The sequence below is a fragment of the Cherax quadricarinatus genome, unplaced genomic scaffold (genome assembly GCF_038502225.1).
Source record: "Cherax quadricarinatus isolate ZL_2023a unplaced genomic scaffold, ASM3850222v1 Contig4355, whole genome shotgun sequence".
In the NCBI taxonomy this organism is placed as follows: domain Eukaryota; kingdom Metazoa; phylum Arthropoda; class Malacostraca; order Decapoda; family Parastacidae; genus Cherax; species Cherax quadricarinatus.
In genome coordinates, this window is record NW_027199381.1 from 1 (window position 1) to 23426 (window position 23426).

General features: G+C 42.3%; 1 protein-coding gene across 1 annotated transcript; it reads left to right on the forward strand.

The window, feature by feature from the left end:
* Window positions 1–4892: 4892 nt before the first annotated feature.
* LOC128701071 (larval cuticle protein 2) lies at window positions 4893–7986 on the forward strand. Its single transcript, XM_070081814.1, has 3 exons — window positions 4893–4929; window positions 6266–6387; window positions 6738–7986. The coding sequence occupies exons 1-3, from the start codon at window positions 4915–4917 to the stop codon at window positions 6904–6906; spliced, it is 306 nt and encodes a 101-aa protein (XP_069937915.1). The 5' UTR covers window positions 4893–4914; the 3' UTR covers window positions 6907–7986.
* Window positions 7987–23426: the final 15440 nt, after the last annotated feature.

The window sequence follows — 23426 nt, forward strand, 5'->3', positions numbered from 1 at the left end:
TCCTACAATGACACACTGAGGGCACTGTCTATCCTACGATGACAGACTGAGGGCACTGTCTATCCTACGATGACAGACTGAGGGCACTGTCTATCCTACGATGACAGACTGAAGGCACTGTCTATCCTACAATGACACACTGAAGCCACTGTCTATCCTACGATGACAGACTGAGGGCACTGTCTATCCTACGATGACAGACTGAAGGCACTGTCTATCCTACAATGACACACTGAAGGCACTGTCTATCCTACGATGACAGACTGAGGGCACTGTCTATCCTACGATGACAGACTGAAGGCACTGTCTATCCTACGATGACAGACTGAGGGCACTGTCTATCCTACGATGACAGACTGAGGGCACTGTCTATCCTACAATGACAGACTGAAGGCACTGTCTATCCTACGATGACACACTGACGGCACTGTCTATCCTGCGATGACAGACTGAGGGCACTGTCTATCCTACGATGACAGACTGAGGGCACTGTCTATCCTACAATGACAGACTGAAGGCACTGTCTATCCTACAATGACGCACTGAAGGCACTGTCTATCCTACGATGACAGACTGAGGGCACTGTATCCTACGATGACCGACTGTGGGCACTGTCTACCCTACAATGACGCACTGAAGGCACTGTCTATCCTACGATGACAGACTGAGGGCACTGTCTATCCTACGATGTCAGACTGAGGGCACTGTCTATCCTACAATGACACACTGAGGGCACTGTCTATCCTACGATGACAGACTGAGGGCACTGTCTATCCTACGATGACAGACTGAGGGCACTGTCTATCCTACGATGACAGACTGAGGGCACTGTCTATCCTACGATGACAGACTGAGGGCACTGTCTATCCTACAATGACACACTGAAGGCACTGTCTATCCTACGATGACAGACTGAGGGCACTGTCTATCCTACGGGAATAGACTGAGGGCACTGTCTATCCTACGATGACAGACTGAGGGCACTGTCTATCCTGCGATGACAGACTGATGGCACTGTCTATCCTGCGATGACAGACTGAGGGCACTGTCCATCCTACGAAGACAGACTGAGGGCACTGTCTATCCTACGATGACAGACTGAGGGCACTGTCTATCCTACAATGACACACTGAAGGCACTGTCTATCCTACGATGACAGACTGAGGGCACTGTCTATCCTATAATGACAGACTGAGGGCACTGTCTATCCTACGATGACAGACTGAGGGCACTGTCTATCCTACGATGACAGACTGAGGGCACTGTCTATCCTACAATGACACACTGAAGGCACTGTCTATCCTACGATGACAGACGGAGGGCACTGTCTATCCTACGATGACAGACTGAGGGCACTGTCTATCCTACAATGACAGACTGAGGGCACTGTCTATCCTACAATGACACACTGAAGGCACTGTCTATCCTACGATGACAGACTGAGGGCACTGTCTATCCTACGATGACAGACTGAGGGCACTGTCTATCCTACGATGACAGACTGAGGGCACTGTCTATCCTACGATGACAGACTGAGGGCACTGTCTATCCTACGATGACAGACTGAGGGCACTGTCTATCCTACGATGACAGACTGAGGGCACTGTCTATCCTACGATAAAAGAATGAGAGCACTGTCTATCCTACGGGAATAGACTGAGGCTACTGTCTATCCTACGATGACAGACTGAGGGCACTGTCTATCCTACGATGACAGACTGAGGGCACTGTCTATCCTACGATGACAGACTGAGGGCACTGTCTATCCTACGATGACAGACTGAGGGCACTGTCTATCCTACGGGAATAGACTGAGGGCACTATCTATCCTACGATGACAGACTGAGGGCACTGTCTATCCTACGATGACAGACTGAGGGCACTGTCTCTCCTACGGGAATAGACTGAGGGCACTGTCTATCCTACGATGACAGACTGAGGGCACTGTCTATCCTACGATGACAGACTGAGGGCACTGTCTATCCTGCAATGACAGACTGAGGGCACTGTCTATCCTACGATGACAGACTGAGGGCACTGTCTATCCTGCGATGACAGACTGAGGGCACTGTCTATCCTACGATGACAGACTGAGGGCACTGTCTATCCTGCGATGACAGACTGAGGGCACTGTCTATCCTGCGATGACAGATTAAGGGCACTGTCTATCCTACGATGACAGACTGAGGGCACTATCTATCCCGCGATGACAGACTGAGGGCACTGTCTATCCTGCAATGACAGACTGAGGGCACTGTCTATCCTGCGATGACAGACTGAGGGCACTGTCCATCCTACGAAGACAGACTGAGGGCACTGTCTATCCTACGATGACAGACTGAGGGCACTGTCTATCCTACGGGAATAGACTGAGGGCACTATCTATCTTACGATGACAGACTGAGGGCACTGTCTATCCTGCGATGACAGACTGAAGGCACTGTCTATCCTGCGATGACAGACTGAGGGCACTGTCTATCCTGCGGGAATAGACTGAGGGCACTGTCTATCCTACGAAGACAGACTGAGGGCACTGTCTGTCCTAAGGGAATAGACTGAGGGCAATGTCTATCCTACGGGAATAGACTGAGGGCACTGTCTATCCTACGGGAATAGACTGAGGGCACTGTCTATCCTACGGGAAAAGACTGAGGGCACTGTCTATCCTACGGGAAAAGACTGAGGGCACTGTCTATCCTACGGGAATAGACTGAGGGCACTGTCTATCCTACGATGACAGACTGAGGGCACTGTCTATCCTACGGGAATAGACTGAGGGCACTGTCTATCCTACGATGGCAGACTGAGGGCACTGTCTATCCTACGACAACAGACTGAGGGCACTGTCTATCCTACGGGAATAGACTGAGGGCACTGTCTATCCTACGATGACAGACTGAGGGCACTGCCTATCCTACGCTGACAGACTGAGGGCACTGTCTCTCCTACGGGAATAGACTGAGGGCACTGTCTATCCTACGATGACAGACTGAGGGCACTGTCTATCCTGCGATGACAGACTGAGGGCACTGTCTATCCTACGGGAAAAGACTGAGGGCACTGTCTATCTTACGGGAATAGACTGAAGGGCACTGTCTATCCTACGATGACAGATTGAGGGCACTGTCTATCCTACGAAAACAGACTGAGGGCACTGTCTATCCTACGGGAATAGACGGAGGGCACTTTCTATCTTACGATGATAGACTGAAGGCACTGTCTATCCTACGGGAATAGACTGAGGGCACTGTCTATCTTACGATGATAGACTGAGGGCACGGTCTATCCTACGAGGACAGACTGAGGGCACGGTCTATCCTACGAGGACAGACTGAGGGCACGGTCTATCCTACGAGGACAGACTGAAGGCACTGTCTATCCTACGGGAATAGACTGAGGGCACTGTCTATCCTACGAGGACAGACTGAAGGCACTGTCTATCCTACGGGAATAGACTGAGGGCACTGTCTATCTTACGATGATAGACTGAGGGCACTGTCTATCTTACGAGGACAGACTGAGGGCACAGTAAGACAGAACTGACCTTAAGACAGGACTGACAGTAAGACAGGACTGACAGTAAGACAGGACTGACAGTAAGACAGGACTGACAGTAAGACAGAACTGACAGTAAGACAGGACTGACAGTAAGACAGGACTGACAGTAAGACAGGACTGACAGTAAGACAGAACTGACAGTAAGACAGGACTGACAGTAAGACAGGACTGACAGTAAGACAGAACTGACAGTAAGACAGGACTGACAGTAAGACAGAACTGACAGTAAGACAGAACTGACAGTAAGACAGAACTGACAGTAAGACAGAACTGACAGTAAGACAGAACTGACAGTAAGACAGAACTGACAGTAAGACAGGACTGACAGTAAGACAGGACTGACAGTAAGACAGGACTGACAGTAAGACAGAACTGACAGTAAGACAGAACTGACAGTAAGACAGAACTGACAGTAAGACAGAACTGACAGTAAGATAGGATTGACAGTAAGACAGGACTGACAGTAAGACAGGACTGACAGTAAGACAGAACTGACAGTAAGACAGAACTGACAGTAAGACAGAACTGACAGTAAGACAGGACTGACAGTAAGACAGAACTGACAGTAAGACAGAACTGACAGTAAGACAGAACTGACAGTAAGACAGGACTGACAGTAAGACAGAACTGACAGTAAGACAGAACTGACAGTAAGACAGAACTGACAGTAAGACAGAACTGACAGTAAGACAGAACTGACAGTAAGACAGGACTGACAGTAAGACAGGACTGACAGTAAGACAGAACTGACAGTAAGACAGGACTGACAGTAAGACAGATCTGACAGTAAGACAGGACTGACAGTGTTGATTCAAATTAGAGAATTTTAGATTTAGTAAGAATTTAGAAACAAAATTTTGATAATAGAGAAGTGAGTTAAACCTACCTAGCATAGGCCAGTAGGCCTACCCTGCTGACTTTATGAAGCACTGTACCTACCTAGCATAGGCCAGTAGGCCTACCCTGCTGACTTTATGAAGCACTGTACCTACCTAGCATAGGCCAGTAGGCCTACCCTGCCGACTTTATGAAGCACTGTACCTACCTAGCATAGGCCAGTAGGCCTACTGTAATGTTCATTAGTAATAATAATAATAATAATGTGTGACCCAAGGCTGACCTGTGACCTTCCTGTGAGAGAAGGGAACTCAGGTAAGGTCACTCAGCTAATATAGACCAGTGTAGGTCAGGTGGAAGGTGGGTAGGGGTAGGTAGAGGGTGGGTTGTGGGTGGGTTGGAGGGGTAGAGCCGGCAGCTGGGCGTACACCAGGGCGGGTGGGTGTGGGCGTGGGTATATAAGAGCCCTGGGTAACCTGCAGTGTTGTCATTCCTTCTCTGGAAGCTTGCAGTCATAGCATGATGAAGTTGGCAGTGAGTAGTCTATTGTCCTCTATCTATCTGTCTGTCTATCTGTCAATATATCTGTCTGTCTTCCTCTATCTGTCCATTTATGTATCAATATATCTGTCTGTCTTCCTCTATCTGTCCATTTATGTATCAATATATCTGTCTGTCTTCCTCTATCTGTCCATTTATGTATCAATATATCTGTCTGTCTTCCTCTATCTGTCCATTTATGTATCAATATATCTGTCTGTCTTCCTCTATCTGTCCATTTATGTATCAATATATCTGTCTGTCTTCCTCTATCTGTCCATTTATGTATCAATATATCTGTCTGTCTTCCTCTATCTGTCCATTTATGTATCAATATATCTGTCTGTCTTCCTCTATCTGTCCATTTATGTATCAATATATCTGTCTGTCTTCCTCTATCTGTCCATTTATGTATCAATATATCTGTCTGTCTTCCTCTATCTGTCCATTTATGTATCAATATATCTGTCTGTCTTCCTCTATCTGTCCATTTATGTATCAATATATCTGTCTGTCTTCCTCTATCTGTCCATTTATGTATCAATATATCTGTCTGTCTTCCTCTATCTGTCCATTTATGTATCAATATATCTGTATCAATATATCTGTCTGTCTTCCTCTATCTGTCCATTTATGTATCAATATATCTGTCTGTCTTCCTCTATCTGTCCATTTATGTATCAATATATCTGTCTGTCGTCCTCTATCTGTCCATTTATCTATCAATATACCTGTCCATTTATCTAGCAATATATCTGTTCATCTATCCGTTTATCTATCTGTCTATTTTATCTATCCATCTTTGTATCTAGTTGTCTACGTATCTATTTTCTATCTATCTGTCTGTCTAGACATCTGTTTGTCAATGTCTCTGGTCTTCTCCTCCTTCATTTCATCAGATGTTTCGCCCGCTGGGAACTTCAATAGTAGATTTTCCGAAATGTTGCCAACATAACTTTGTTTCATAGTTGTTGGATGCACTTTTCGCTTCATGTAGAACTTCAAGGAGACCCGATAAAGCTCTACAAGGAGCGAAACGTTGTCTCAATGAATGCTTGGTAGGTAGCTGGTATCTTTAGGGAGAAACTCTGGCCAAAACATTTCGGCTGTGAGCCGACAACGCTTTAGAATGGACTGAAATATCGCCTCCTGTTTCCTATTGAACTGCCTAACATGGGCCAGTAGGCCTTCTGCCGTGCTCCTTCTTTCTTATGTACTCCCTAGTTGCAGAAAAGATCTGCACGTTTCGGGTTCAGTCAGCTACTGTCTTCTAGCATATGCGAGAAAGAACTCAAAGTGGATTGTTATGGTCGTTCTTGTCATTTTTCAGGTAGTCGTCCTCTTGGGTCTGGTGGCCGTGGTCGTCGCTCGCCCGGACACTATCCTGGACCTAGAAGACATCCACCACGACCTGGATATTGCTGATGATACCTCCGTCAGCGGCACCTACAGGTGAGTCTTCCATCAGGACTTCTGAAGGATCTGCTTCAGGAGATCGTAGAGGTTACACGGCATCTGGGAAAGGGATCAGCTTCGATCTAAGATAGAGAAAGGTAGCTTTAATTCCTTGGTTGAAGAGGCTTCCAAATTCCCCTCAGAGGTTCTTGCAGGAACCCTTTGTAAACAGCATACAATCCTGTTTAAGTGGTCCTCAGAGGCATCAGGTCCTTGAAGGAACCTTCTGTAAACAAGAAACAAACCTGCCAACATACACAACTGACTGTATGAGTCATATTCACTAATGGGATGATGAACTTTGTGTGTAACTGAATTTACTCACGCCAGTGTTATTCACTTTGCAGCTGGACCTCTCCTGAAGGCCAGGAGTTCTTCGTCAAGTATGTGGCTGACGAAGATGGATACCGCATCGTCGAGTCTAACGCTGTCCCCGCCACTGCTGAGGGCCAGAAGGCCGATGGTGCTCAGGGATCCTTTGTTTCTCTGGAAGATCTTGACTTCGACAAGAAATAGACATTGAGAACTTCGACGAGAGAGAAAAGAAGGCGCCCAGGGACTCTTCTTTTCTCTGGAAGACCTCGAAGACTTCGATAAGAAATGGACCTTGGAGGTCTACAAGAATGAAACGAAAGGATCCAGGGCTTCTTCGTTCTTCTGGAAGACTTCAAGGACTTCGATAAGAAATAGACCTTGAGGTCTTCATCAAGAATGAAACGAAGGTTCCCAGGGAGTCTTTGTTTCTTTGGAAGACCCTTCTAAAAGACTCAGGCCTTGAGAACTTCGACAAGAAAGAAAAGAAGGTGCCCAGGGAGCCTTCGCATATCTTGACGACCTTGACAACGTCGAACTCGACAACATCGAACTCGACAACTTCGTACCCGACAACTTCAACAAGAAATAAACGACAGTGGTATCCCTCGTCACTGGCGTCTTCTATAGAAATCATCCGACCTCTTCCAGCGTCTAAGAGACGCCTTCTGATACTTTCTAATGTCTTTTAGCGTCTACTAGACGTCTTCTAGTCGTTTTCTAGTGCCTTCTAAACACCACCAGATACTGATGGATAATAGCTTCTGTCTCAGTTACCCTTCATTCATCTATCTATCTTTCTCTGACCTTGGTCTCAGCCTACCTTAGTCTCAGCCTACCTTAGTCTCAGCCTACCTTAGTCTCAGCCTACCTACTTATATCAGTATACTGATACCTATTTTGCTCTCTACATTTGTATTCTCCTTTCACTGCCAAGGCCCAATTGGCCCCTGTAACAGTCATGGCCAACTGGCCCCTGTACCATTCATGACCAGCTGGCCCCTGTACCATTCATGACCAGCTGGCCCCTGTACCATTCATGACCAGCTGGCCCCTGTACCATTCAAGGCCAGCTGGTCCCTGTAACAGTCATAATCAACTGGCCCCTGAATATTCATGGCTAGCTGAACCCTGTACCATTTATGGCCAGCTGGCCCCTGTAACATTCATGGCCAGCTGGCCCCCGTAGCATTCTCCACATCAAATCACAATATTTCGACCCATTTTTATTTTTTCTTATTTATTTTAACTAAATAAAAAGATTCTGAACGATACAAAGAGGAATACGTCTCACAGACTAACCTTCGCCATAACCCCAGTCATAACCCCAGTCACGACCCCAGTCACGACCCCAGCCATAACCCCAGTCACGATACAGTCATCTTTCCTGCTTAAGACTGATTCAAGACGAGGTTAGGCCTCATTTAGATTATGCTGCAGAGATCTATTCACCGAATTATAGAATGGATACAAATGCTCTGGAAAACGTACAAAGGAGAATTACAGACTCGATATATTTCAGAAATTTTTTCTACCAGGATAGACTGAGGGCCTGAATCTGCACTCTCAGTCTACCAAGAGGGGTAATGGAGGCTAAGATCTTGGATAGCCTCAAATGCTTTACTGAAGAAAGTTAGTTACGTAAGTAGACAGGAACGGCCCCTCGTGAATTCATGCTGAGTATCATTAATCAAATTATGCTTATCAAGATGGATTCTTATAATATCAGTTATAATTGGTTCCAGTAATTTGCCTACAATTGGCTTATTGGGCGGTAATCTGATGGTAAGGACTTGTCCCCCTGATTTAAAAATAGGAATTACGCTGGGCATCTTCCACATATCAGACACTACACGTGTTTGAAGACATATATTAAAAATGTTAGTGGTTCACAAAGTTCCATTTTGCACATCTTATGAACCTTGAAAAAAGTTCATCAGGAACCGACGATTTATTTTGTTACAGTCTATCTGATAACAATATCCCTAGTGACTGTGATATTGTTACAGTCTATCTGATAACAATATCCCTAGTGACTGTGATATTGTTACAGTCTATCTGATAACAATATCACTAGTGACTGTGATATTGTTACAGTCTATCTGATAACAATATCCCTAGTGACTGTGATATTGTTACAGTCTATCTGATAACAATATCACTAGTGACTGTGATATTGTTACAGTCTATCTGATAACAATATCCCTAGTGACTGTGATATTGTTACAGTCTATCTGATAACAATATCACTAGTGACTGTGATATTGTTACAGTCTATCTGATAACAATATCACTAGTGACTGTGATATTGTTACAGTCTATCTGATAACAATATCACTAGTGACTGTGATATTGTTACAGTCAGTCTATCTGATAACAATATCACTAGTGACTGTGATATTGTTACAGTCTATCTGATAACAATATCACTAGTGACTGTGATATTGTTACAGTCAGTCTGATAACAATATCACTAGTGACTGTGATATTGTTACAGTCTATCTGATAACAATATCACTAGTGACTGTGATATTGTTACAGTCTATCTGATAACAATATCACTAGTGACTGTGATATTGTTACAGTCTATCTGATAACAATATCACTAGTGACTGTGATATTGTTACAGTCTATCTGATAACAATATCACTAGTGACTGTGATATTGTTACAGTCTATCTGATAACAATACTAGTGACTGTGATATTGTTACAGTCTATCTGATAACAATATCACTAGTGACTGTGATATTGTTACAGTCTATCTGATAACAATATCACTAGTGACTGTGATATTGTTACAGTCTATCTGATAACAATATCACTAGTGACTGTGATATTGTTACAGTCTATCTGATAACAATATCACTAGTGACTGTGATATTGTTACAGTCTATCTGATAACAATATCACTAGTGACTGTGATATTGTTACAGTCTATCTGATAACAATATCACTAGTGACTGTGATATTGTTACAGTCTATCTGATAACAATATCCCTAGTGACTGTGATATTGTTACAGTCTATCTGATAACAATATCCCTAGTGACTGTGATATTGTTACAGTCTATCTGATAACAATATCCCTAGTGACTGTGATATTGTTACAGTCTATCTGATAACAATATCACTAGTGACTGTGATATTGTTACAGTCTATCTGATAACAATATCCCTAGTGACTGTGATATTGTTACAGTCTATCTGATAACAATATCCCTAGTGACTGTGATATTGTTACAGTCTATCTGATAACAATATCCCTAGTGACTGTGATATTGTTACAGTCTATCTGATAACAGTCTATGATAACAATATCCCTAGTGACTGTGATATTGTTACAGTCTATCTGATAACAATATCCCTAGTGACTGTGATATTGTTACAGTCTATCTGATAACAATATCACTAGTGACTGTGATATTGTTACAGTCTATCTGATAACAATATCACTAGTGACTGTGATATTGTTACAGTCTATCTGATAACAATATCCCTAGTGACTGTGATATTGTTACAGTCTATCTGATAACAATATCCCTAGTGACTGTGATATTGTTACAGTCTATCTGATAACAATATCCCTAGTGACTGTGATATTGTTACAGTCTATCTGATAACAATATCCCTAGTGACTGTGATATTGTTACAGTCTGTCTATCTGATAACAATATCCCTAGTGACTGTGATATTGTTACAGTCTGTCTATCTGATAACAATATCCCTAGTGACTGTGATATTGTTACAGTCTGTCTATCTGATAACAATATCACTAGTGACTGTGATATTGTTACAGTCTATCTGATAACAATATCCCTAGTGACTGTGATATTGTTACAGTCTATCTGATAACAATATCCCTAGTGACTGTGATATTGTTACAGTCAGTCTATCTGATAACAATATCCCTAGTGACTGTGATATTGTTACAGTCTATCTGATAACAATATCCCTAGTGACTGTGATATTGTTACAGTCAGTCTATCTGATAACAATATCCCTAGTGACTGTGATATTGTTACAGTCTATCTGATAACAATATCACTAGTGACTGTGATATTGTTACAGTCAGTCTATCTGATAACAATATCACTAGTGACTGTGATATTGTTACAGTCTATCTGATAACAATATCACTAGTGACTGTGATATTGTTACAGTCTATCTGATAACAATATCACTAGTGACTGTGATATTGTTACAGTCTATCTGATAACAATATCACTAGTGACTGTGATATTGTTACAGTCTATCTGATAACAATATCACTAGTGACTGTGATATTGTTACAGTCTATCTGATAACAATATCACTAGTGACTGTGATATTGTTACAGTCTATCTGATAACAATATCCCTAGTGACTGTGATATTGTTACAGTCTATCTGATAACAATATCACTAGTGACTGTGATATTGTTACAGTCTATCTGATAACAATATCACTAGTGACTGTGATATTGTTACAGTCTGTCTATCTGATAACAATATCCCTAGTGACTGTGATATTGTTACAGTCTGTCTATCTGATAACAATATCCCTAGTGACTGTGATATTGTTACAGTCTATCTGATAACAATATCACTAGTGACTGTGATATTGTTACAGTCTATCTGATAACAATATCCCTAGTGACTGTGATATTGTTACAGTCTATCTGATAACAATATCACTAGTGACTGTGATATTGTTACAGTCTATCTGATAACAATATCCCTAGTGACTGTGATATTGTTACAGTCTATCTGATAACAATATCCCTAGTGACTGTGATATTGTTACAGTCTATCTGATAACAATATCACTAGTGACTGTGATATTGTTACAGTCTATCTGATAACAATATCCCTAGTGACTGTGATATTGTTACAGTCTATCTGATAACAATATCACTAGTGACTGTGATATTGTTACAGTCTATCTGATAACAATATCCCTAGTGACTGTGATATTGTTACAGTCTATCTGATAACAATATCACTAGTGACTGTGATATTGTTACAGTCAGTCTATCTGATAACAATATCACTAGTGACTGTGATATTGTTACAGTCAGTCTATCTGATAACAATATCCCTAGTGACTGTGATATTGTTACAGTCTATCTGATAACAATATCCCTAGTGACTGTGATATTGTTACAGTCTATCTGATAACAATATCCCTAGTGACTGTGTTATTGTTACAGTCTATCTGATAACAATATCACTAGTGACTGTGATATTGTTACAGTCAGTCTATCTGATAACAATATCCCTAGTGACTGTGATATTGTTACAGTCTATCTGATAACAATATCACTAGTGACTGTGATATTGTTACAGTCTATCTGATAACAATATCCCTAGTGACTGTGATATTGTTACAGTCTATCTGATAACAATATCCCTAGTGACTGTGATATTGTTACAGTCTATCTGATAACAATATCACTAGTGACTGTGATATTGTTACAGTCTATCTGATAACAATATCACTAGTGACTGTGATATTGTTACAGTCTATCTGATAACAATATCACTAGTGACTGTGATATTGTTACAGTCTATCTGATAACAATATCACTAGTGACTGTGATATTGTTACAGTCTATCTGATAACAATATCCCTAGTGACTGTGATATTGTTACAGTCTATCTGATAACAATATCACTAGTGACTGTGATATTGTTACAGTCTATCTGATAACAATATCACTAGTGACTGTGATATTGTTACAGTCTATCTGATAACAATATCCCTAGTGACTGTGATATTGTTACAGTCTATCTGATAACAATATCACTAGTGACTGTGATATTGTTACAGTCTATCTGATAACAATATCACTAGTGACTGTGATATTGTTACAGTCAGTCTATCTGATAACAATATCCCTAGTGACTGTGATATTGTTACAGTCTATCTGATAACAATATCCCTAGTGACTGTGATATTGTTACAGTCTATCTGATAACAATATCCCTAGTGACTGTGATATTGTTACAGTCTATCTGATAACAATATCCCTAGTGACTGTGATATTGTTACAGTCAGTCTATCTGATAACAATATCCCTAGTGACTGTGATATTGTTACAGTCTATCTGATAACAATATCCCTAGTGACTGTGATATTGTTACAGTCTATCTGATAACAATATCACTAGTGACTGTGATATTGTTACAGTCTATCTGATAACAATATCACTAGTGACTGTGATATTGTTACAGTCTATCTGATAACAATATCACTAGTGACTGTGATATTGTTACAGTCTATCTGATAACAATATCACTAGTGACTGTGATATTGTTACAGTCAGTCTATCTGATAACAATATCACTAGTGACTGTGATATTGTTACAGTCTATCTGATAACAATATCCCTAGTGACTGTGATATTGTTACAGTCTATCTGATAACAATATCACTAGTGACTGTGATATTGTTACAGTCTATCTGATAACAATATCACTAGTGACTGTGATATTGTTACAGTCTATCTGATAACAATATCACTAGTGACTGTGATATTGTTACAGTCTATCTGATAACAATATCACTAGTGACTGTGATATTGTTACAGTCTGTCTATCTGATAACAATATCCCTAGTGACTGTGATATTGTTACAGTCTATCTGATAACAATATCACTAGTGACTGTGATATTGTTACAGTCAGTCTATCTGATAACAATATCCCTAGTGACTGTGATATTGTTACAGTCTATCTGATAACAATATCACTAGTGACTGTGATATTGTTACAGTCTATCTGATAACAATATCACTAGTGACTGTGATATTGTTACAGTCTATCTGATAACAATATCACTAGTGACTGTGATATTGTTACAGTCTATCTGATAACAATATCCCTAGTGACTGTGATATTGTTACAGTCTATCTGATAACAATATCACTAGTGACTGTGATATTGTTACAGTCTATCTGATAACAATATCACTAGTGACTGTGATATTGTTACAGTCTATCTGATAACAATATCCCTAGTGACTGTGATATTGTTACAGTCTATCTGATAACAATATCACTAGTGACTGTGATATTGTTACAGTCTATCTGATAACAATATCAATACTAGTGACTGTGATATTGTTACAGTCTATCTGATAACAATATCACTAGTGACTGTGATATTGTTACAGTCTATCTGATAACAATATCACTAGTGACTGTGATATTGTTACAGTCTATCTGATAACAATATCACTAGTGACTGTGATATTGTTACAGTCTGTCTATCTGATAACAATATCACTAGTGACTGTGATATTGTTACAGTCTATCTGATAACAATATCACTAGTGACTGTGATATTGTTACAGTCTATCTGATAACAATATCACTAGTGACTGTGATATTGTTACAGTCTATCTGATAACAATATCCCTAGTGACTGTGATATTGTTACAGTCTATCTGATAACAATATCCCTAGTGACTGTGATATTGTTACAGTCTATCTGATAACAATATCACTAGTGACTGTGATATTGTTACAGTCTATCTGATAACAATATCACTAGTGACTGTGATATTGTTACAGTCTATCTGATAACAATATCAATACTAGTGACTGTGATATTGTTACAGTCTATCTGATAACAATATCACTAGTGACTGTGATATTGTTACAGTCTATCTGATAACAATATCACTAGTGACTGTGATATTGTTACAGTCTATCTGATAACAATATCACTAGTGACTGTGATATTGTTACAGTCTATCTGATAACAATATCACTAGTGACTGTGATATTGTTACAGTCTATCTGATAACAATATCACTAGTGACTGTGATATTGTTACAGTCTATCTGATAACAATATCCCTAGTGACTGTGATATTGTTACAGTCTATCTGATAACAATATCACTAGTGACTGTGATATTGTTACAGTCTATCTGATAACAATATCACTAGTGACTGTGATATTGTTACAGTCTATCTGATAACAATATCACTAGTGACTGTGATATTGTTACAGTCTATCTGATAACAATATCCCTAGTGACTGTGATATTGTTACAGTCTATCTGATAACAATATCACTAGTGACTGTGATATTGTTACAGTCTATCTGATAACAATATCCCTAGTGACTGTGATATTGTTACAGTCTATCTGATAACAATATCCCTAGTGACTGTGATATTGTTACAGTCTATCTGATAACAATATCACTAGTGACTGTGATATTGTTACAGTCTGTCTATCTGATAACAATATCACTAGTGACTGTGATATTGTTACAGTCTATCTGATAACAATATCCCTAGTGACTGTGATATTGTTACAGTCTGTCTATCTGATAACAATATCACTAGTGACTGTGATATTGTTACAGTCTATCTGATAACAATATCACTAGTGACTGTGATATTGTTACAGTCTGTCTATCTGATAACAATATCCCTAGTGACTGTGATATTGTTACAGTCTATCTGATAACAATATCACTAGTGACTGTGATATTGTTACAGTCTGTCTATCTGATAACAATATCACTAGTGACTGTGATATTGTTACAGTCTATCTGATAACAATATCACTAGTGACTGTGATATTGTTACAGTCTGTCTATCTGATAACAATATCCCTAGTGACTGTGATATTGTTACAGTCTATCTGATAACAATATCACTAGTGACTGTGATATTGTTACAGTCTGTCTATCTGATAACAATATCCCTATATCTGATAACAATATCCCTAGTGACTGTGATATTGTTACAGTCTATCTGATAACAATATCCCTAGTGACTGTGATATTGTTACAGTCTATCTGATAACAATATCCCTAGTGACTGTGATATTGTTACAGTCTATCTGATAACAATATCCCTAGTGACTGTGATATTGTTACAGTCTATCTGATAACAATATCACTAGTGACTGTGATATTGTTACAGTCTATCTGATAACAATATCCCTAGTGACTGTGATATTGTTACAGTCTATCTGATAACAATATCCCTAGTGACTGTGATATTGTTACAGTCTATCTGATAACAATATCTATCTGTGATATTGTTACAGTCTATCTGATAACAATATCACTAGTGACTGTGATATTGTTACAGTCTATCTGATAACAATATCCCTAGTGACTGTGATATTGTTACAGTCTATCTGATAACAATATCACTAGTGACTGTGATATTGTTACAGTCTATCTGATAACAATATCACTAGTGACTGTGATATTGTTACAGTCTATCTGATAACAATATCCCTAGTGACTGTGATATTGTTACAGTCTATCTGATAACAATATCCCTAGTGACTGTGATATTGTTACAGTCTATCTGATAACAATATCCCTAGTGACTGTGATATTGTTACAGTCTATCTGATAACAATATCACTAGTGACTGTGATATTGTTACAGTCTATCTGATAACAATATCACTAGTGACTGTGATATTGTTACAGTCTATCTGATAACAATATCACTAGTGACTGTGATATTGTTACAGTCTATCTGATAACAATATCACTAGTGACTGTGATATTGTTACAGTCTATCTGATAACAATATCACTAGTGACTGTGATATTGTTACAGTCTATCTGATAACAATATCACTAGTGACTGTGATATTGTTACAGTCTATCTGATAACAATATCACTAGTGACTGTGATATTGTTACAGTCTATCTGATAACAATATCACTAGTGACTGTGATATTGTTACAGTCTATCTGATAACAATATCACTAGTGACTGTGATATTGTTACAGTCTATCTGATAACAATATCACTAGTGACTGTGATATTGTTACAGTCTATCTGATAACAATATCCCTAGTAACTGTGATATTGTTACAGTCTATCTGATAACAGTATCACTAGTGACTGTGATACTGTTACAGTCTATCTGATAACAGTATCACTAGTGACTGTGATACTGTTACAGTCTATCTGATAACAATATCCCTAGTGACTGTGATATTGTTACAGTCTATCTGATAACAATATCACTAGTGACTGTGATATTGTTACAGTCTATCTGATAACAATATCACTAGTGACTGTGATATTGTTACAGTCTATCTGATAACAATATCACTAGTGACTGTGATATTGTTACAGTCTATCTGATAACAATATCACTAGTGACTGTGATATTGTTACAGTCTATCTGATAACAATATCACTAGTGACTGTGATATTGTTACAGTCTATCTGATAACAATATCACTAGTGACTGTGATATTGTTACAGTCTATCTGATAACAATATCACTAGTGACTGTGATATTGTTACAGTCTATCTGATAACAATATCACTAGTGACTGTGATATTGTTACAGTCTATCTGATAACAATATCACTAGTGACTGTGATATTGTTACAGTCTATCTGATAACAATATCACTAGTGACTGTGATATTGTTACAGTCTATCTGATAACAATATCACTAGTGACTGTGATATTGTTACAGTCTATCTGATAACAATATCACTAGTGACTGTGATATTGTTACAGTCTATCTGATAACAATATCACTAGTGACTGTGATATTGTTACAGTCTATCTGATAACAATATCACTAGTGACTGTGATGTTACATAATTTATCGTCTTCTGGACCACTGTTATAATTAATTACTGGAATATTGTTAGAATTTTCCTGTGTGGAAACAGAGAGGAAATAATTATTAAAAATCTAACACATTTAATTCTCCTTGTCAGTAAAATGTCCAGAATTATTTTTAAGAGAATTTAATTTATTTCTAAATTTGTTCTATAAACCTGGAAAAAATCTTTCAGGTTAGTTTTAGGTCCCTAGAAAGTTTACTTTCAGTCCCGTTTAGTTTTTCTGGTCCCCTTTTTAAGGTCCCTCTTAATGTTAATATTGATTTATAAGGTAACTCAAGTTTCTGATGCGTTGTTAGGTAAGACACATATGCAACAGTTAGGTATCTTTATAGGTATCATAATAAAGATACCTAACTGTTGCATATGTGTCTTACCTAACAACCTGTCGGTATTTTATACCATTTTAATGTTTCTGATGCGTCTATAAATTACTTTCTTGTGCCATTAAATACATTTAAGATTATTATTTATCAATTTAGGGTAATTTCTATTCAATGTTATTATTGTTCTTTGGTCAGCATGTATGATGTTCAGAAAGCTGTCATGCTGATAGCTGTCTTCGTTACTCCAGTCATAACAACATAAGAATGTACGAACACTGCAGAAGGCCTACTGGCCCAAGCGAGGAAGGTCCTTATCAACACGACCTCTGCCTAAAGCTACCCAAGAAATAACTCCAGTACCCAGTGACACCATTCAAACCCAGCCTCCCACTCATATATTTGTCCAGTCTCTTCTTAAAGCTGCCCAGTCCACAGCTGACAGTTGTTCTCTAAGCCCATTGTAATCTAAGCCAAAATCTGTGACCATTACTGAGTTATTCCTACTGTTATACTTCCTCACCCTTAAAGTTTTGAGGTGGTCAGTCCCTCAGTCTGGAGAAGAGTATTGTTCCGTTGTCTGGAACAATATGGAGTTGAAGTGACAGGATGGAGCCTTATATAGTGCCAGGAGGTGAGACGTAGGTCACTAGTAGAGGTAAGAATGTGGACGTTGAGAGGTCAGGTCCCTCTCAAATCCAGCCGTTCTCACTAGTAGAGGTTGTTGAAGTTGAGTCCGAGTCTGTACCAAGATACCCTTGTGTTGCAGTGTCTGACAGAGTGAACAATAAAATGGTATATAATACCGACAGGTATTTTATACCATGGAACAATACTCTTCTCCAGACTGAGGGACTGACCACCTCAAAACTTTAAGGGTGATGGACTGATTACATCGTCTTCAAGTATCTTCTGCTTCTATCAACTTTTCTGTACTCGACTGAAGAAGCCTACTGTGTAGGCGAAACGTTTCGAAATAAAGATACCTAACAGTTGCATATGTGTCTTACCTAACAGAAGGAATCAACCCCCTGAGAGATGCCACCCACACCAGAAGGTCCACTAACACCCCCAGGATGCATCACCCACACCTTGTTATGTTGAGCATTTCCCGCAAACTAACACCCAGGATGCCACCCACACCAGTCCACTAACACCCAGGATGCCACCCACACCAATCCACTAACACCCAGGATGCCACCCACACCAGTCACCTAACACCCAGGATGCCACCCACACCAGTCACCTAACACCCAGGATGCCACCCACACCAATCCACTAACACCCAGGATGCCACCCACACCAGTCACCTAACACCCAGGATGCCACCCACGCCAGTCCACCTAACACCCAGGATGCCACCCACACCAGTCCACTAACACCCAGGATGCCACCCACACCAGTCCACTAACAGCCAGGATGCCACCCACACCAGCCACCTAACACCCAGGATGCCACCCACACCAGTCCACTAACACCCAGGATGCCACCCACACCAGCCACCTAACACCCAGGATGCCACCCACACCAGTCCACTAACAGCCAGGATGCCACCCACACCAGTCCACTAACACCCAGGATGCCACCCACACCAGCCACCTAACACCCAGGATGCCACCCACACCAGTCCACTAACACCCAGGATGCCACCCACACCAGCCACCTAACACCCAGGATGCCACCCACACCAGTCCACTAACACCCAGGATGCCACCCACACCAGTCCACTAACACCCAGGATGCCACCCACACCAGTCCACTAACACCCAGGATGCCACCCACACCAGCCACCTAACACCCAGGATGCCACCCACACCAGTCCACTAACACCCAGGATGCCACCCACACCAGTCCACTAACACCCAGGATGCCACCCACACCAGTCCACTAACACCCAGGATGCCACCCACACCAGTCCACTAACACCCAGGATGCCACCCACACCAGTCCACTAACACCCAGGATGCCACCCACACCAGTCCACTAACACCCAGGATGCCACCCACACCAGTCCACTAACACCCAGGATGCCACCCACACCAGTCCACTAACACCCAGGATGCCACCCACACCAGTCCACTAACACCCAGGATGCCACCCACACCAGTCCACTAACACCCAGGATGCCACCCACACCAGTCCACTAACACCCAGGATGCCACCCACACCAGTCCACTAACACCCAGGATGCCACCCACACCAGTCCACTAACACCCAGGATGCCACCCACACCAGTCCACTAACACCCAGGATGCCACCCACACCAGTCCACTAACACCCAGGATGCCACCCACACCAGTCCACTAACACCCAGGATGCCACCCACACCAGTCCACTAACACCCAGGATGCCACCCACACCAGTCCACTAACACCCAGGATGCCACCCACACCAGTCCACTAACACCCAGGATGCCACCCACACCAGTCCACTAACACCCAGGATGCCACCCACACCAGTCCACTAACACCCAGGATGCCACCCACACCAGTCCACTAACACCCAGGATGCCACCCACACCAGTCCACTAACACCCAGGATGCCACCCACACCAGTCCACTAACACCCAGGATGCCACCCACACCAGTCCACTAACACCCAGGATGCCACCCACACCAGTCCACTAACACCCAGGATGCCACCCACACCAGTCCACTAACACCCAGGATGCCACCCACACCAGTCCACTAACACCCAGGATGCCACCCACACCAGTCCACTAACACCCAGGATGCCACCCACACCAGTCCACTAACACCCAGGATGCCACCCACACCAGTCCACTAACACCCAGGATGCGACCCACACCAGTCCACTAACACCCAGGATGCCACCCACACCAGTCCACTAACACCCAGGATGCCACCCACACCAGTCCACTAACACCCAGGTACCCATTTTGAACTAATGGGTGAACAGGGGCAGGGACAGCAGGTGTCTTACGGAAACACGTCCCCAATGTTTTCCAGCCGTACCGAATGAGATTCGAACCCCGGATCTCAGTATATGAGGTGAGTGCGCTACCGAACCAGCCACGGGACGCCCAGAATTAGCTGTGATCACGCGACTCGCACCAACCCCAGTGTCTGAAATAATAATATAAATATTAATATAAATTTAGCTGTTAATGACGACATCGCCAAAAAATATACTGAGATGTACTCACCTAATTGTGGTTGCAGGGGTCGAGACACAGCTCCTGGCCCCGCCTCTTCACCGAGTGCTACTAGGTCCTCTCTCTGTCCCTGCTCCATGAGTTTTATCATACCTCATCTTAAAGCTATGTAAAGTTCCTGCCTCCACTAGGTCACTTGTGTGTGTGTGTGTGTGTGTGTGTGTGTGTGTGTGTGTGTGAGAGAGACAGAGAGAGACAGAGAGAGAGAGAGAGAGAGAGAGAGAGTGTGTGTGTGTGAGAGAGAGAGAGAGAGAGAGAGAGAGAGAGAGAGAGACAGAGGGCCTGACTAGTCACTATTGTCAATATCTATCAGGGTTCAATTCATTGTCAATATCTATCAGGGTTCAATTCATTGTCAATATCTATCAGGGTTCAATTCATCACTGTCTTGAAGACAACCAGGGGTCTTGAAGACAACCAGGGGTCTTGAAGACAACCAGGGGTCTTGAAGACAACCAGGGGTCTTGAAGACAACCAGGGGTCTTGAAGACAACCAGGGGTCTTGAAGACAACCAGGGGTCTTGAAGACAACCAGGGGTCTTGAAGACAACCAGGGGTCTTGAAGACAACCAGGGGTCTTGAAGACAACCAGGGGTCTTGAAGACAACCAGGGGTCTTGAAGACAACCAGGGGTCTTGAAGACAACCAGGGGTCTTGAAGACAACCAGGGGTCTTGAAGACAACCAGGGGTCTTGAAGACAACCAGGGGTCTTGAAGACAACCAGGGGTCTTGAAGACAACCAGGGGTCTTGAAGACAACCAGGGGTCTTGAAGACAACCAGGGGTCTTGAAGACAACCAGGGGTCTTGAAGACAACCAGGGGTCTTGAAGACAACCAGGGGTCTTGAAGACAACCAGGGGTCTTGAAGACAACCAGGGGTCTTGAAGACAACCAGGGGTCTTGAAGACAACCAGGGGTCTTGAAGACAACCAGGGGTCTTGAAGACAGCCAGGGGTCTTGAAGACAACCAGGGGTCTTGAAGACAACCAGGGGTCTTGAAGACAACCAGGGGTCTTGAAGACAACCAGGGGTCTTGAAGACAACCAGGGGTCTTGAAGACAACCAGGGGTCTTGAAGACAACCAGGGGTCTTGAAGACAACCAGGGGTCTTGAAGACAACCAGGGGTCTTGAAGACAACCAGGGGTCTTGAAGACAACCAGGGGTCTTGAAGACAACCAGGGGTCTTGAAGACAACCAGGGGTCTTGAAGACAACCAGGGGTCTTGAAGACAACCAGGGGTCTTGAAGACAACCAGGGGTCTTGAAGACAACCAGGGGTCTTGAAGACAACCAGGGGTCTTGAAGACAACCAGGGGTCTTGAAGACAGTCAGGGGTCTATTGGTAATCCCCCTTATGTATACTGGGATGCAGTTGAACAGTTTTGGGCCCCTGACACTTATTGTGTTGTCTCTCAGTGTACTCGTGGCGCCCCTGCTTTTCACTGGGGAATGTTGCATCTCCTGTCGAAGTCTTTTGCTTTCATAGGGAGTGATTTTCGTGTGCAAGTTTGGTACTAGTTCCTCTAGGATTTTCCCAAGTGTATATTATCATGTATCTTTCTCGCCTGCGTTCCAGGGAGTACAGGTCAAGGGACTCCAAACGTTCCCAGTAATTTAGATGCTTTATCGTACTTATACGTGTGCCGTGAAAATTCTCTGTACACTCTCCAGGTCAGCAATTTCGCCAGCCTTAAAAGTGGTCGTTAGTGTACAGCAATATTCCAGCCTAGAGAGAACAAGTGACTGGAAGGGAATCATCATGGGTTTGACGTCCCTAGTTTTGAAGGTTCTCATTATCCATCTTATCATTTTCCTGACAGATGTGATAGATACTGGAGTCTTGCTGTGTCTACCATGTCCACCTGGAGTCTTGCTGTGTCTACCATGTCCACCTGGAGTCTTGCTGTGTCTACCATGTCCACCTGGAGTCTTGCTGTGTCTACCATGTCCACCTGGAGTCTTGCTGTGTCTACCATGTCCACCTGGAGTCTTGCTGTGTCTACCATGTCCACCTGGAGTCTTGCTGTGTCTACCATGTCCACCTGGAGTCTTGCTGTGTCTACCATGTCCACCTGGAGTCTTGCTGTGTCTACCATGTCCACCTGGAGTCTTGCTGTGTCTACCATGTCCACCTGGAGTCTTGCTGTGTCTACCATGTCCACCTGGAGTCTTGCTGTGTCTACCATGTCCACCTGGAGTCTTGCTGTGTCTACCATGTCCACCTGGAGTCTTGCTGTGTCTACCATGTCCACCTGGAGTCTTGCTGTGTCTACCATGTCCACCTGGAGTCTTGCTGTGTCTACCATGTCCACCTGGAGTCTTGCTGTGTCTACCATGTCCACCTGGAGTCTTGCTGTGTCTACCATGTCCACCTGGAGTCTTGCTGTGTCTACCATGTCCACCTGGAGTCTTGCTGTGTCTACCATGTCCACCTGGAGTCTTGCTGTGTCTACCATGTCCACCTGGAGTCTTGCTGTGTCTACCATGTCCACCTGGAGTCTTGCTGTGTCTACCATGTCCACCTGGAGTCTTGCTGTGTCTACCATGTCCACCTGGAGTCTTGCTGTGTCTACCATGTCCACCTGGAGTCTTGCTGTGTCTACCATGTCCACCTGGAG

Bases quoted from the DNA above. Each gene is read 5' to 3' on its own strand.
- LOC128701071 (XM_070081814.1), top strand. The intron at 6,388-6,737 runs GTGAGTCTTCCA...TTCACTTTGCAG, and splicing joins TCCGTCAGCGGCACCTACAG to CTGGACCTCTCCTGAAGGCC.